This window comes from Schistocerca piceifrons, chromosome 9 (genome assembly GCF_021461385.2).
Source record: "Schistocerca piceifrons isolate TAMUIC-IGC-003096 chromosome 9, iqSchPice1.1, whole genome shotgun sequence".
Lineage (NCBI taxonomy): Eukaryota > Metazoa > Arthropoda > Insecta > Orthoptera > Acrididae > Schistocerca > Schistocerca piceifrons.
Genome location: NC_060146.1, coordinates 119397978 through 119416411, shown reverse-complemented (window position 1 = coordinate 119416411; position 18434 = coordinate 119397978). Strand labels below are relative to the sequence as shown.

The 18434-nt window shown below is 37.8% G+C and overlaps 1 protein-coding gene across 1 annotated transcript in view; it reads right to left on the bottom strand.

The window, feature by feature from the left end:
• The window catches only part of LOC124717097, a 357007-nt gene that overhangs the window by 131549 nt on the left and 207024 nt on the right, over positions 1 to 18434 (bottom strand). Inside the window, exon 26 of the mRNA XM_047243803.1 lies at positions 12918 to 13100. Coding sequence (XP_047099759.1) covers positions 12918 to 13100 — 183 coding nt within the window. The remainder of the gene's footprint in view (positions 1 to 12917; positions 13101 to 18434) is intronic.

The window sequence follows — 18434 nt, the reverse complement described above, 5'->3', positions numbered from 1 at the left end:
GGAATATTATGTCAACATTTATGTACTGATCTGTATTAATTTTGCGCAATTGTTGAGCTTTCAGGTTGTTACTGAAGTGAGGAGAAACCATAAACAATATGCTTCAGTTTGTCTACAGTAGGACATCAGGGTGATATGCAACCCACAAAATAAATATATTATCAGAGACAGCAAAACCTGTCAAATCACCATTACACCACAAGCGAAGGCACCTCAACCTGGGATGACAATAAACTCAGACAGATATTGTGAGACACTGACCAAACTCCGGCGAGCAATCCAGAAACGCCGAGGGAACGACTGAAGGAGGGAGTAGTGCTTCTTCATGACAATGCTCGACCCCACATCACTCGTCAAACACAGGAGCTTTTGAAGAAATTTGGGGTGACTGTTATGCCCCAACCCCCCCGTACAGCCCGGACTTAGCCCCCACCAAATATCACCTCTTCCTCAAGCTAAAGGAACACTCAGGTGGCAAACGCTTCAAGAGCGACAATGAAGTCCAAGCAAAAGTCACATGCTTCCTCAACGGTTTGGCGGAAGACTTCTTCAACTTAAGAATACAAACGCTGCTGGAGCACCGTCTTCAAAAGTGTGTCGAAAAAAATGGAGACTATGTTGAAAAATAGACAAAAGTTTAAGTTTTTCAATTATGTATAAATTAATAACAATGTTTTCTATTTGTAAAAAATATGGGAACCTTATTTTTGGTACAACCCTCATACTCTCTAGACCGGTGTATTTATATTTCTTCAAATGTTGGATTGCTTTCTCTTCCCCATTTTTTAAATCATACCACTAGATATGCTGTCCAGACCAGGAGATTTATAGTTCTTAAGTTGTGTTCTCTATTTTGATGCATAATATTGCAGGTTCTTGTCTCCAATAGTGTTGCCATTCTCATCGACTACACCCATGTAATGCTGTTGAGTTTCTTGAAGAGATCACACATTTGACTGTGATTATGATGTTTTATCGCATCACAAAATCTGTTAATGAAGTGTAGTCCGTCCTTTCCACAATTTTATTGTATTACTCTGCACGGGTTCTTATATCTGTCTTGATTGTGGGTGGTGTGTATACCAATTGTCTTCAGACTACTAGTCTCTTCAATTAGTTGTAGTGTGGACTGTCATCTCCAAGATTGTTCTACACTTTATGGTCGGTTTAATGTCGGAAGTGATGAGGAAACGACCTCCTCCACTTGGTCCCGTGTCTGTGATGGTGGTGCATTCTTATCAAGATTGACATTGTGGAGTTCTGGACTAACAAGCTCACCAAATTTCCAAAGAGCTTCCTTGTGTGTTAGTTTTAGATGTCTTACTCTGCTCTTCTTGGTGGATTTCAGCTTAACCACATTTTTATGGACAGTAGGCTGTGATCACTTCCATAGTCATCCACAGGAAAGGTCTCACAGTCAAAGACTGAAGCCTTCCAATGTCTTCACACCAACATGGAGCCAATCTGGTTTCTAAATCTATCACCTGGTAAAGTGTACAGCCATCTTGGGTGATTCTCGAGCATAATGTTACAGAAAGACGAGTCATTACATGGAAATCTAGTTAGCACATGCCTCAGTCACTTCTCTCATATAGACTGTAAGGTCCAACCACAAATTGTAAGTGTGTGTCTTGGATAGCATCTCCTATTTTAGCACAGAAGTCTCCTTCAATTACTGCCTATTATTTCTTAGGGATTTGTTCCAGTTGTTCACAGAACTCCTCATCCAATGCTGCAGCAGTAGGGGCATAGATATGGATGCTGTTGAGTTTACACAGAGACGCATTCAATTTGATGGATATGATCCTGTCATCAATGGGTTTATAACAGAGAACACAGTTGTTCAGATTTCTAGGAATAAGTATTGTAACATCATTTCTGCTTTGGTCGTTACTCCCTGCACTTCCTCTCCAGTGACTCCCACTAAGCCTGAGAACATCCAGGCCTTTCGCACTCGTTTCTCTTTCCACTAAAGCAAATTTTCCCATCTGAAGTAGCCCACACACCTTCCATGTTACAATCTTTCTTACAATGTGCAGGGATAATTTGCACTGTGGTGTTTGTCTAATGACTTCTTTCAATCCCCCCCACCTGTCCAATCCTCTTGAGATCTTACTGGGGGACTTGAAGATTCAGATAATTTTAGAACTGAGCAAAGTCACGAGTTTCTCATGCGAAAATTTCATTGCCTTCCACTGACTTCCAAAACCTGTCTGTCCACTGACTCAGTTTCCTGTTGGAGGTATTTATCTAACCTTCCTCTGAGCTGTCTGGCTTAACAGTGGCACCACGTGTAGGTAGGAAGTTCGAGAACTGAGGTGAGAGAGGCTAAGAGAATTCTCTTTCTGAGTTCTTGTAGTCTTGGAATTATTGTTTTATGTGCCTTTTTGTAAATGCCTAGCACTGCAATCTCTGCTCATTGTTACTTTCATTTCCAGTGACTGTTCTCCACAGGTAGAACATCGTTATGCCGTGATGTCAGAATCAGAATGTCAGAGCATGAGGTACCATCATCTGTTGCGCAAAGCATCATAATTAACGTAATACAATGAAAGATCTGCAGCCATTGTTTTTATGTTATTTTACTGTATTGTAATGAGTTTCAGCAACTTAATACACCATCATGAAGCCTGTATACATAACAGTAATGATATATCTAAAAAGAAAGATGATGAAACTTACCAAACAAAAGCGCTGGCAGGTCGATAGACACACTAACAAACACAAACATACACACAAAATTCTAGCTTTCGCAACCAATGGTTGCCTCGTCAGGAAAGAGGGAAGGAGAAGGAAAGACAAAAGGATATGGGTTTTAAGGGAGAGGGTAAGGAGTCATTCCAATCCCGGGAGCGGAAAGACTTACCTTAGGGGGAAAAAAGGACAGGTATACACTCGCACACACACACATATCCATCCACACATGTATGTGTGTATGTTTGTGTTTGTTAGTGTGTCTATCGACCTGCCAGCGCTTTTGTTTGGTAAGTTTCATCATCTTTCTTTTTAGATATATTTTTCCCACGTGGAATGTTTCCCTCTATTATATTCATAACAGTAATGATAGTATCATCAAATACAAAGACAGATTAAAAATCAAGGACAATGCTATATAAGTAAATTTAAAGTTATCATTTGATAAAAAACAACAGTTACATCCAGTCATTCACCTGAGACAGAATTATATATGATGATGATGATGATGATGATGATGATGATGTGATGATGATGGTGTCCCATACTCTGAGGAGCCCCCCCCATGAACCATGGACCTTGCCGTTGGTGGGGAGGCTTGCGTGCCTCAGCGATACAGATAGCCATACCGTAGGTGCAACCACAACGGAGGGGTCTCTGTTGAGAGGCCAGACAAACGTGTGGTTCCTGAAGAGGGGCAGCAGCCTTTTCAGTAGTTGCAAGGGCAACAGTCTGGATGATTGACTGATCTGGCCTTGTAACAATAACCAAAACGGCCTTGCTGTGGTGGTACTGCGAACGGCTGAAAGCAAGGGGAAACTACAGCCGTAATTTTTCCCGAGGGCATGCAGCTTTACTGTATGATTACGTGATGATGGCGTCCTCTTGGGTAAAATATTCCGGAGGTAAAATAGTCCCCCATTCGGATCTCCGGGCGGGGACTACTCAAGAGGATGTCGTTATCAGGAGAAAGAAAACTGGCGTTCTACGGATCGGAGCGTGGAATGTCAGATCCCTTAATCAGGCAGGTAGGTTAGAAAATTTAAAAAGGGAAATGGATTGGTTGAAGTTAGATATAGTGGGAATTAGTGAAGTTCGGTGGCAGGAGGAACAAGACTTCTGGTCAGGTGACTACAGGGTTATAAACACAAAATCAAATAGGGGTAATGCAGGAGTAGGTTTAATAATGAATAGGAAAATAGGAATGCGGGTAAGCTACTACAAACAGCATAGTGAACGCATTATTGTGGCCAAGATAAATACGAAGCCCACACCTACTACAGTAGTACAAGTTTATATGCCAACTAGCTCTGCAGATGACGAAGAAATTGAAGAAATGTATGATGAAATAAAAGAAATTATTCAGATTGTGAAGGGAGACGAAAATTTAATAGTCATGGGTGACTGGAATTCGAGTGTAGGAAAAGGGAGAGAAGGAAACATAGTAGGTGAATATGGATTGGGGGACAGAAATGAAAGAGGAAGCCGCCTTGTAGAATTTTGCACAGAGCACAACATAATCATAACTAACACTTGGTTTAAGAATCATGAAAGAAGGTTGTATACATGGAAGAACCCTGGAGATACTAAAAGGTATCAGATAGATTATATAATGGTAAGACAGAGATTTAGGAACCAGGTTTTAAATTGTAAGACATTTCCAGGGGCAGATGTGGACTCTGACCACAATCTATTGGTTATGACCTGTAGATTAAAACTGAAGAAACTGCAAAAAGGTGGGAATTTAAGGAGCTGGGACCTGGATAAACTGACTAAACCAGAGGTTGTACAGAGATTCAGGGAGAGCATAAGGGAGCAATTGACAGGAATGGGGGAAATAAATACAGTAGAAGAAGAATGGGTAGCTTTGAGGGATGAAGTAGTGAAGGTAGCAGAGGATCAAGTAGGTAAAAAGACGAGGGCTAGTAGAAATCCTTGGGTAACAGAAGAAATACTGAATTTAATTGATGAAAGGAGAAAATATAAAAAAGCAGTAAGTGAAACAGGCAAAAAGGAATACAAACGTCTCAAAAATGAGATCGACAGGAAGTGCAAAATGGCGAAGCAGGGATGGCTACAGGACAAATGTAAGGATGTAGAGGCCTATCTCACTAGGGGTAAGATAGATACCGCCTACAGGAAAATTAAAGAGACCTTTGGAGATAAGAGAACGACTTGTATGAATATCAAGAGCTCAGATGGAAACCCAGTTCTAAGCAAAGAAGGGAAAGCAGAAAGGTGGAAGGAGTATATAGAGGGTCTATACAAGGGCGATGTACTTGAGGACAATATTATGGAAATGGAAGAGGATGTAGATGAAGATGAAATGGGAGATATGATACTGTGTGAAGAGTTTGACAGAGCACTGAAAGACCTGAGTCGAAACAAGGCCCCCGGAGTAGACAATATTCCATTGGAACTACTGACGGCCTTGGGAGGGCCAGTCCTGACAAAACTCTACCATCTGGTGAGCAAGATGTATGAAACAGGCGAAATACCCTCAGACTTCAAGAAGAATATAATAATTCCAATCCCAAAGAAAGCAGGTGTTGACAGATGTGAAAATTACCGAACTATCAGCTTAATAAGTCACAGCTGCAAAATACTAACACGAATTCTTTACAGACGAATGGAAAAACTAGTAGAAGCCAAACTCGGGGAAGATCAGTTTGGATTCCGTAGAAACACTGGAACACGTGAGGCAATACTGACCTTACGACTTATCTTAGAAGAAAGATTAAGGAAAGGCAAACCTACGTTTCTAGCATTTGTAGACTTAGAGAAAGCTTTTGACAATGTTGACTGGAATACTCTCTTTCAAATTCTAAAGGTGGCAGGGGTAAAATACAGAGAGCGAAAGGCTATTTACTATTTGTACAGAAACCAGATGGCAGTTATAAGAGTCGAGGGACATGAAAGGGAAGCAGTGGTTGGGAAGGGAGTAAGACAGGGTTGTAGCCTCTCCCCGATGTTGTTCAATCTGTATATTGACCAAGCAGTATAGGAAACAAAAGAAAAATTAGGAGTAGGTATTAAAATTCATGGAGAAGAAATAAAAACTTTGAGGTTCGCCGATGACATTGTAATTCTGTCAGGGACAACAAAGGACTTGGAAGAGCAGTTGAATGGAATGGACAGTGTCTTGAAAGGAGGATATAAGATGAACATCAACAAAAGCAAAACAAGGATAATGGAGTGTAATCTAATTAAGTCGAGTGATGCTGAGGGAATTAGATTAGGAAATGAGGCACTTAAAGTAGTAAAGGAGTTTTGCTATTTGGGGAGCAAAATAACTGATGATGGTCGAAGTAGAGAGGATATAAAATGTAGGCTGGCAATGGCAAGGAAAGCGTTTCTGAAGAAGAGAAATTTGTTAACATCCAGTATTGATTTAAGTGTCAGGAAGTCATTTCTGAAAGTATTCGTATGGAGTGTAGCCATGTATGGAAGTGAAACATGGACAATAAATAGTTTGGACAAGAAGAAAATAGAAGCTTTTGAAATGTGGTGTTACAGAAGAATGCTGAAGATTAGATGGGTAGATCACATAACTAATGAGGAAGTATTGAATAGGATTGGGGAGAAGAGAAGTTTGTGGCACAACTTGACCAGAAGAAGGGATCGGTTGGTAGGACATGTTCTGAGGCATCAAGGGATCACCAATTTAGTATTGGAGGGCAACATGGAGGGTAAAAATCGTAGAGGGAGACCAAGAGATGAATACACTAAGCAGATTCAGAAGGATGTAGGTTGCAGTAGGTACTGGGAGATGAAAAAGCTTGCACAGGATAGAGTAGCATGGAGAGCTGCATCAAACCAGTCTTAGGACTGAAGACCACAACAACAACAACAACTCTGAGGAGCATAGGGGACGATGCAGGAGACCCGCGCTGCCGACTAGGCAAGGTTCTAGAGGAGGTGGTTTGCCATTGCCTTCCTCCAACTGTAATGGGGATGAATGTTAATGAGAAAGATGACAAAACACCACCCAGTCATCTCGAGGCAGGGAAAATCCCTGACCCCTCTGGCAATCAAACTTGGGACCCCATGCATGAGAAGCGAGAACGCTACCGCAAGACCACGAGCTGCGAACAGAATTTTATATATAACTCTTTGCCTTCACATATGTCTGCTTGTGTCTGTATATGTGCGGATGGGTGTGTGTGTGTGTGTGTGTGTGTGTGTGTGTGTGTGTGTGTGTGTGTGTGTGTGTGTGTGTGTGTGTGCGCGCGCGAGTGTATACCTGTCCGTTTTTTCCCCCCTAAGGTAAGTCTTTCCTCTCCCTGGATTGGAATGACTCCTTACCCTCTCCCTTAAAACCCACATCCTTTCAGCTTTCCCTCTCCTTCCCTCTTTCCCGATGAAGCAACCGTGGGTTGCGAAAGCTTGAATTTTGTGTGTGTGTTTGTGTTTGTTTGTGTCTCTATCAACATACCAACGCTTTCGTTTGGTAAGTTACATCATCTTTGTTTTTTGAATTATATATAGTGTACCATAAAAAAATTCTACTCTGTATGTTACACAAATGTACTATTTATTAATAAAATCATTAATGAAATATTCCATGATTGAAAATTGGTCAGTTAGATGATACACTAAACTGCAAAATCCTGAAGTAACCTACTGAACTACAAAAATAGCTGTAGAAAATAACTTATGTATGAAAGAAACAATAACATCAGAAATAAGTAAACAAAAGGGATATGCATCTATGTGCAAGTAGGTCTTGCAAAAGGACAGTAACAAAAATACCCCTGTGTCAAATACAGGTAAAGCTATGAAAATGACAGTATAAATATACACGTAACTTCGAAATCATAAAATGCTCAGGTCAAAGCTGTATATGTGCATATTTATGTCATATGCATAAAATGAATTTCCAAGAATGTGTCAAAAGACAGAATGTAGGAAAGCACCTATGTCATGCCACACACAAAATATAGAAAGCCCAAGTTAATGTTCAGGACGAGCGGCATATACAGCTTTGTGTGCAAGTGGTCCTTTCAAAAGGACAGCAACAACAGTATCTACATATCATATCAAAGTTATAAGAAACTGCTGTGCAAACCGTAGAGGGGCAAGCTTATGTCATGTGGATGAAATGAATGTCCAAAATGTGTCAAAAGACAAAATGTAGAAAACCGCCTATGTTATAACATATAAAGAATACATGAGAAACCCACAAGATGTATCAGGGTGAAGAACATTTATATGTGAACGCATCCATATATAATTTACTGCCATAAGACAAATATCAAACGAGAACTACTATCTAACTCGTGTAAATGTCAGAAAATAGTAATATACATGCACATAACACATAGTATCAGTAGATCACATGCTAAGTTATCAGTAATATCAGAGGCAAAAGAACTCCATAATGTATCCAACGCTGTACTGAAGAATCACATACAGATGAAGAATTGTATTAAACCTAAAAAGTATATGTAATTCACTAACTGGTCCTATCCAGACTAAGGCCGTATTTGACTATATTCGATGCAGGGTATATGGTTAGGTGATATATATATATTGTATTTTGTGGTTGTTAACCGCTTTGTCTGGACGGGTCCGGTTACTGGATTACACCAACCTATTAGACATAATACAATTTTTCATCTGCACCTAATCCTTCAGTACAACGATGGATACATATGAAGTTTTATCAACTTTGATATTACTAATAACTTAGCATATGATCTGCAGATATTGTTTTTTATGTGGCTGTATATTATTAGTTTCTGACATTTACACGAGTTACATTGTAGTTTTCGTTTGACATAAGATAGTTTTCTACATTTGGTCTTTTGACATGCTTTGGACCCTCATTTTATGCACGAGACGTATGTATGCCTCTCTATAGTTTGCACCTCAGAACTTTTTAAATTCGATTTGACACATAGATACACTCAAATTGTCATTTTGATAGCTTTACCTATATTGACACTTTGATTTTGTTGAATCTGTGGTTTTGCAAGGACTACTTGCAGACGGATGCATATTTCTTTGGTTTACTTATTTCTGATGTAGTTTCTTTCATACATCTATCATTCTCTACAGTTATTTTTGTAGTTTGATAGGTTAGTTCAGGATTTTGCAGTTTAGTGTATCATCTAACTGATCAATTTTTTATCATGGAATATTTAATTAATGATTTTATTAGTAAACAGTACATTTGTACAACGTATAGAGTGGAAATTTGCTATAGTATCCTACATGTCATTCTATTTTAGATGATGTATCTAATTGTTTTTATCAAATGATTACAGTAAAGTCACTTATGTAGTATTGTCCTTTATTTTTATTCTGTTTTTAATCTGTCTTTGTATTTGTATGGTTGGTAAGTTTATGCTATCATTACTGTTATGCATACAGGCCTGAAGATTGTATATTAATCTCCAAAACTGGTTAAACTAAAATAACATCAAAACAATGGCTGCAGGTGTTTCATTGTATTATGTAAGTGAATGGCTGAAGCCCTGCAGACCGTCAATCACATGGATGGATATATAAAAACATAATAATTCAGTTTCTCAGAACAGAGGGGGCACAACTTTCTGAAATTTGTAAAGACTTGCTGTACAGTTGGAGAACAAACCCTGAGAAAGACTCAAGTGTACATGTGGTACAAACAGTTGTTACGAGGATAAGAAACAGTTGAGAATGCCACTCACTGATGCCGGCAAAAACGGGGAAGGTTCTTGCAAAAGTCTTTTTTTATTTTTATTTTGAATGAGTTCTTGTCATTGGTTTTCTCCAGGAATGTCATACTCTGGATACTGCATACTATTGCCAACTTCTAGACCAATCAGAACATGAATATCGTCGGAAAAGGCGCGCATTTCCATTCTGGGATGTGATCGTGCTACATGGCACTGCTAAACCCCACACAGCTGCATGAACTCAACAATAAATTCAAGAATTTATCACGACCACACTAGAATATCTTTCCTACAGTCTGGACTTATCACCCTGTGATTTTTGTTAGTTTGGACCTCTACAGGAAGAAGTCGAAGAACACAAATTTGACAATGATATCACTGACAAAATGCTCGTCTGCAATTAGCTGTTGTCACAGCCAAGTTCATTCCATGAAAACAGGATTTAGAAACTGCCAATTCGTTTGCAAAAATGTGTTTCCCATCCACAAGACTACACAGAAAATTAAGTTTGTGTGTGTAGCTTTTTCTGATGCTGAAATAAACTTATAAAAAATCATTCAATTTATGTTTGTTTCAGCCTCATAGAACTTTTATCCATTAAGGATGTTATTTCTGAAAATTTTTAAATCACCACAGATTTACTTTTGAAGTGCAGGTTGTATAAATAAAGATCACACATGTGATCTTGTCTCATTTACAACAAACTATTAATATTTTTTGATTTCTTTATAATCACAATAAGGAACTGAAACATTTCAAAAAACAATTTTTATACATTCAAATTACCACAACAAGTACACTAAAGTTTTAAACCAAAAATTAACCTTATATATCAAATCATATAAAGCATCGTATTACACAGTCTTTGTATGTCAGTTATATCTTTGAATTAAATTATGCGAGAGTTTTTGGTGTGAGCTTTACTGTGGCAAGCAGTGTTAAGTGATGCAGTGACACAGCAAAGGTATCATATTTACCGTATTATACAATGACACTGAACATAAGACAACCCCCCCACCCCCACCCCTTTTTTAAGAGGCCCCTGCAGAAAAAAAAATTTAACATATTCTCACTAATCAAAACTACAAACCTTTTCTGCCTAAATAGTTAACATATACCGATTTTACACTTATTGTCAACATTCTGATAATGCAAGAAGAAAACCAATAAACAAAAAGAAATCGTTTGTATTAATTTCTATCTTCACTGCCCTTTTTGTTTTGACTGTCATCTTTGGTATCAATATTTTTCATCATCGTTGTCATCGTCATCAACCTCCTAACAGGGCAGCTGTTAAAACTTATACCTTCACTGTCACAAATATTTGGCAGTTTCTTCCGAATATTTTGTGATTTCCGAGATTGTGATTCCGGTGGGACCTGAGAACACAGCTGCTTTTTTTCTGAAAACATAGTGACTTTCACTTCTGTGCTAATGTGAGAATGTAACTCTCTCTCTTGCTTCCAAGCATATCATCAGCCTGCTGCTCTGTCACTAGCTGTGTAGAACCAGCAGCTGACACATCCCCAATTGTTCCCATCACACCTCAGGGTGAGCATCGATAACACTGCTGCACGAAACACGGGAGTATGCCACAGGCCCCAATCTAGGCTTTAAACATCTCCTTCAGAAATGCATGCTGCTGTTGAGTATTTTTCCAATTTTACGATCAATTCAATTCTGAGTGCAAATGGATTCAGACAAACTGCTGTTTAAATGTGGTAGATGTTCATTAAAAGCCAAAGTTCACGGTGTACATTCTCATGGCTGGCAACGTGATGTAATTTCTGCTTGCTCACCACTCCCATCATCCTAGTTCACAGCCAAGCTGGTGTCACTGTGCTCCATCCAACATCCCACAGTGGTGTTCTCGAGCAACAGTGAAATGTGGACGTCAATGCCTTCTGGGGCGCAGGTCATATGTAACAACAGTAACTAATACTTAAATAAATGGTAGAAAGCACCATTCAGTCCAATTCTCAAACTTAATCATACCTACGATGTAGTTAAATCTGTCGGTACTATCTCCACAAACAGTCTTCCTGCTGTTATTTATTTTTGCAGAAACAATTGCAGTCAGTTTAACAGTCAGTTAAGAGTTATTTTGTTTTTTTAGACATTTAATTCGAGATAAATTTTCTTTCTCATCTTATCAACTTGTTCCAAAGCTGATTAAAAGCTGCTAATGTTTTCTCCAGTATTCTAATACACGAACAGTGACCAAATATCTCATTTGCAACCCATGTAGCAAATCATTAGTTTCTTATAAACAAATAAAATATTGAGACGGGTAGAGCATCAAGTGATGGTTTTAGAGGAAGATTTTTGCCTTTCAATGTTACCTATACTTAAAAAACAGTATAAATGTATGTATACGGTATCCATATGTTTGAGAACTATTATTAACAAAAGTTTGAAAGTTGATACAATTTAATGTTATTTCTTCTAGTTTTACATAGAATAGTCAATTTTTAAGCAGAGCTTTAGACTGTTTTAGTCGCTAGTACATAGTTTCTCGCGTATCCCTTCAGCTAGTGCAGCAAGTTGAATGTCACGCGATTGGTCAATACTGCATCGAGCACTTCAGCATATCTGGAAAGCTCCAGCCTATTTGAATGAGAGTATTGTTTGCTAAGGCCTACTGGAGTTCAAAATAAATTTATATGATGCTTCAATACCAAAGCTTCTGCTGTAAATGTAAGACGATCACTGTATTAATCTATTAAACAATGTAAAAATGTTGACCTCAGCAGCAATTGCGTAATCAACAAATATAAGACAACCCCACATTTTTCAAATGGTGAATTTGGGAAAAAAACCTTATCTCATAATTGGTAAATACAGTAAGTTGCTGTACCACCGCAGAGCTTCACTGAGTCAAATGTTATGTGAATAAGACCGATAATTGTAAATAAGTTAATAAATCAATAAAAATTGAAGTTGAAATGAATTTTAAAAAATACCACCAGTTCCATTTGTGGTATGCAAAAAGCATCTAATGTAATAACTACAATTGAACAATTCTCCGAAAGATAAGTAAAATTATACTGCACTTCCTATTCTCAAATACAGTAGGAAGATGGAGGAGACAATGATGAAGTGAGAGAGGCAGAGGGACCAAGTTGCTGTAAGGAGCGGAAGAAAGGAAGACTAGATAAGAGAAGTGACAAAGAGACTGGAGAAGATGGAGACGATTGCGTTCTGAGCAATGCCTGACAAAAGTGGGAAATTGTACATGAATGATGAAAACACATTTCATGCAGCGCGAAATAGAGTGTTTGGAATGAAGAAACTGTAGACTACTGGAGGGAAAGAACTACTATACATTTCAGATTTTTTACCTGCACTTTTACTTCTTTCCTAACATATGTTTCGGGAAATTTTTCCTTTCCTTCAACACACGTAATGTCATCCTGCCTCCATATCCTTTCCTGGCCCAATCTTTTATATTACAGAGACTTGTAATTACAGAGACATGAAATTACAGTCTTTTTTTATAAACAGGCAGATAAGATTTACTTATCCAAATAACAAAGTAAATTTACAGGAATGGTTATCTACCTCCTGCGTGGAATTTTCATTGGCACCAACAACTGGAATACTAAAATTTTCTTCACCTCCATTCATCATTGTAATTTGTGCCTGACATTCATTGCTCCTTTCCATCCTTTTCTTCTGTTTTTCCTCTCTCGATTCCAACTCTGAATGTATTTGAGAGCTGTTTGTCGAAGTGCCAGAAGATTGCTGTGAAATATGAGGCACAGTCAAGAAATATTTGTACCGGCAGCTTCCATCGATAGTGAATAGAGATTTATTGATCTTGCAACATATGTTTACTAATTTTGAACATCGTGAGACATGTCAAAATTTGGTAATATAATTTACTTATCTAAAATTATATATATCATATGGAGCAGTACTCGAAAGTAAATAATTTTGTCCTGGGAAAGATAAACAGTTATATCTACATAATAAAGTTAATATTAACGGCATTCTGCTTATATTAATAGTGTGTCCTTCACGAGCTCTTCTTCCAAATAGTGACACTTCTGTGTCAGAGTATCATATAAGAGTATCTCTTGCAGTAGATCAAGTTTCATGCTCAGAATGTTCTCGCTGCCATATACTGGGATCCTGAGCCTATAATTTTAACCAATGAGCTGGAACCATAAAATAAACTCTATTTCTTATGCTACATGAATGATCAAAATGACTTTCCCTGAATAACATTGGTTTGAGGTTACCAAGATTATCACCTCACAACTGCACATACTGTTTTTAAATAATAGATGACATGATAAGCTTGGATGTGCATTACATATTTCCGATGACTTTTTTCCCCTTCTCTTTTCTTTTCTTTTCTTTTCTTTTCTTTTCTTTTTTCCCTTCTTTTATGGTCCCCAGGTACCTGAAACTTTTCAATTTCTTTCGTACTTGCCCCTTATATCTGTCGCTTCTTGTCTCTCATTCCTCATTATCACAATCATTTCACACTTCTTTGCATTCAGTTTCAATCCATACTGTCCCACCACTTTCTCTCACACATTTAGCATTTTTCGTACCTCTCTTCAAGGTCCAACCTAAACTCGGACGTGGTCTTTTTAACACAAGGTTAAGGCCTGTGGTATGCTCCAGCTTTGTCCCCAAAGTGTTAAACTGTTCCCACTAAATACTGCCACTGTTGAATTTTTAAAAATAAATTTATTTACATAATAAATAATAAATTAAATGTTTACTGGGGTCCTTTCGTACCCCGCTTGGGATTCCATGTGACTAGAAAACACACATGTATAAATGCACAGTGTAGAAAGTTAGTTGGTGTAAGTGTGAAATGAACGTTTAACTTTTAATGAATTATTGTGTGTAATTATCAGAACACTTTGTTGTGAAACAAACATGTCAAAAAAGCTAAGTTAGAGAAAAAACATGGTTTACACAATGAATGAGATCTAGAAGTAGTAATGCAAATAACAGAAGCAGAACCAGGAGAGAGTGATTTGGTGTCTGTGTGTTCAGAAATAGAAGACAATCTGGAAGAAATGGACATAGCTGAAGATGTTATTGAAGGAAGGGCCAACAAAAAAATGATTAACGAGATTCAAACATCAAAGAGACCTACATATACTAGCAGAAATGGAATGATCTGGCAATCAATGTACTAACAAAGAAGAAAGAATCAGAAAGAGGGTATTTTGTCTAATTCCAGAGGTCTCACGATGACTTCTGGAAGTGTATATTTGACAATGGGGACTTTCAAGTAGTTCATTATATCTAAAATAGTTGTCAACGTTCTAAAAAGTTGTATAATATACATACCACAACCCAGAGACAGTTTATAATTTATGGAATGCGACTCATCCACCTAAAGGATGTATGTGGATCCCAAAAGTTTCATAGGGCTTCTTGTAACTATGGGAGCATTAAAAGCTAAAAACAGACTAACTTTCTATGTTATGGTCCATGGACCACATGTATCAAAGGAAAATAATCCAAACTTCATGTTCAAGAAATAGGTTTTCTGAACTTCTTTTTCTCATCATATTTGACAACAGGACCATTAGAGAGGAAAAAAGAGGAATGGACAAATTTTGTGCATCTAGAGAAATATTTACAACTTCTGCACAGGAATGCTGGGACAGTATTATACAAGTAGTCATTTGAGAGAGTACGAGCTGGTAGCTTTTAATGGGAAATGCCTGTTTAGGGTTTACATGAAGTCCAAACAGCTAGCACTACATAGAAACTTCAGCCACGTGAGAAGCTGAATCTTCGCACTCTTTGAACTTGCAGATATACACAGGGAATGAAGGATCTACACAATAGAATCAAGGTGCAAGGAACTAGATACACTACTGCAATTGGACAACTTTTCTTTCTACAAGTGTTCCAGTTGCACAGGAGCCTTCAAACAACTCTGACTTGTACGCTCAGAAAAAATAGAGCCTGAAATCCCATCTGAACTTCAACCAATGCCACTTCAACCACACTTTTAATCTTTGTTTGCATTCAATGTAAATCTAATCTTAGTATCATACTTGCCTAATAATAACAGGGCAGTAATCATTTTGAGTTCTGAACATCATGACAACAACTGCGGCATGGAGTGGTTCAAACCAGATATTATTCCACACTACAATAAAGCCAAAGATTCTGTTGATACAATGCAAAAAATTATAAATGAGTATTCATGCAACAGGATTACAAAGTGATCGCCATTTATTCTTGAACATGACTAATACAGCAGCCGTGAACGCCTACATTATTTGGAAGACGAAAAATCCCGACTGGAAGGCTTTTGCACATGACAGAAGGAGAAAATTTTTGTTAGATACAGAACAAGAACTTACACAGCCACACGTGAGGTACAGAAAGCAGAAGCTGAATGTAATGCCCACATGGATGACAATGAAGGAACTATTTTTGGTGAAGATTTAACCCTGGTGACACAGCTATCAAATTCAATGAAACCACTGCAAGGGACTGCCAGTGTTGGACACTTCAAGCTGTGTCCTAGAAAAAAAAGACAAGGAGCGTAAAACAAAATGTGGCAAGTGTTTTTGTGTGTGTGTGTGTGTGTGTGTGTGTGTGTGTGTGTGCGCGCAATGATCATGAAGTTAAGAAAATGGAAAAAGTATGAAAAATTGCAGTGATTTGGATTGAAATGAGCATAATTACAAATAAGCACTACATTTGGGGAAAACGAAAAAAAAAATATTTTAGTAAGTTACATAATTTGTTACTAACACACTTGAAGCAAGAGTTTCTTTCATTACATTGTTCTGTAAACAATTATTCTTTTTCCATTACTACGTTTTTGTATGTGATAACTTTTGTTTCTGTATGTGTACTGTGTCCAACAACACATTTTGCTTTGTGGTACCCTCCTTGGTATACTGTGATACTTTTTTAGATTAGTATGCAGAAGGTTCATGATTTATGAGATAGAATTCCCTACCAGTACTTATCTTGAGGGGATGAAATGTCTAGTACTCATTACTGACACATACAAAAGTAATAAAAGTGGTAAACTTCTTAGCTTTCCGGACTAATAGCTCCTTCCTCAAGACAGAGTTGGGGAGTGGGGGTTACTATGTTACTCTCTTGCAATTGTAATAGCATGCTTCTGTGAAATCCCACACAATCATTGGCTGTTATCTGCTAAATGAGCCAATATTTTGTCATAAACAAAAATGAAATGTGCGTTTTCACCTCAATGTATACACACAGCAAAAATAAACATTGTGATGCATAGCATCTGTATCTTAGGATTTAGAATCCTAGGGAACAAACAATACATAAGGTGGCTGGACAAAATAATATGACTGACTATCGATGGGATAGTATTACCTCGGAAAAATCAATTACTTGCTCGCAACGCTTCTGTGCTGCTGAGTAGGCTTGGTCACCTAATAGAATTTCATAAGCCTTATGTATCAGCTTTCCTTTCAGTGTGACCACAGGCTACAATGAATAGTGCAATGGAACTGTCCACCATCAAATCTGTCCCACAAATACAGGTGTGTGTGGGACATAAGAGGGGCAGAATTGGGGTGTGAGAAAGGTTGGTTTTAGACATCATCACACTGGCAACGGTACCATTAAAGACGAAACACAATTGACACTGGGCACGCAAGGGGAAGGACACTGGTTGTGTCCCGTTTGCTTACAGTGATTTAAGGGAATAAAGGAAAATGCAATTAAGATGACTGGACATTAATGAGAGCCCCATTCCTGCAAAACACAAGTACGCTGGTACCAGGCAGCTGTATGCATATGAAATCGGGTGTGTCTGAAACAGTATTAAACTGCACTGAAGAGAGTAGCAGAGTACACTCACAAAAAATAAATTATACGAACTGGAACGTAATCCGAATGAGTACACAAAAGGTGATGGAAAGGAGAAACTGTATACAAGAAGATATTATAAAACTTAAAAAGGCTGCTAAAAAACATTAGAAATTAGATCCACTGGGAACTCAAGTACGACAGCAACCAGCTGAGAATCAAACTGGTAGAGGTGACTGCAACAGACCCAAATATGGACCAAATGAACGACAAGTATTGGTCAGAACAGGTGTAGAAAAGACTCCTCAAACCCATGGACATTGCAGTATGTGTATGAAAGGGATAGGGAAGTTTAAAGAATATTTTGAACAGTATATCAATTATCCAAGCTTTGGGGTGAAAAAAATCAGTCATCCTCCCATCAATATTGAATAGCAGGATGGCAACCCAAATTCAGTGGACGATGATACACCATGACAAGATCAAATGGAAAGAATATCACTTTCTTTTTTCTTTTTCCTTATTTTATTTAGTAAATACTGTACTTAAAATATTTTCCTGTGTCTGTAATGAAAGAATTCCAAATTAAGAAATTTTGGTATCTTTTTGGACCACTCATTCAAGAAAAATTGACGAGAAATGCAGACTGCATGTTGTCTAGAGAAAAACTGTACTTAGTAGAAGATTTGATAATGAAATGATGATGTGAAATACAGTCACCCTGATCCAACTCTCTACCTCAGTTTTGTTGATATTCATCTTACAACTTCTTTTCAAAACATTACCCACTCCATTCAACTGAATTCTTTCACTGTATTTCACATTATTAAAATGTCGTGGCAAACCTAAAAAAAAATTTGTTTTTCTCCACAAACTTTTATTTTCCAATCCAAGTGTTTCCTTGATTTCCTGCACAACTTGCTGAATGCAGAGACAGAACAAGATTGGGGAGAGGCTACAGCCCTGTATCACTCCCTTCTCAGCTACTATATCCTGTTCATGCTCTTTGACTCCAATCTGCTTTCTGAACAACTTGTAGAGAAACTTTTCCTCAATGCATTTTTATCTCTGCTACCTTCACAATTTCAAAGTGAATGTTCCAGTTAATATTGTCAAAAGCTTTCTCTAAATCTAAAACTGCTTTATATGCGTAGTAAGCTTTCTTTACCCTATCTCCTAAGATAGGTCATATGGTCAGTATTTCCTCATATGTTCCAACTTTTCTCCAGAATCCAACAGATTCCCCTGAAGGTGGATTCTACCAGTCCCTCCATTCTAATATAAATAACTATT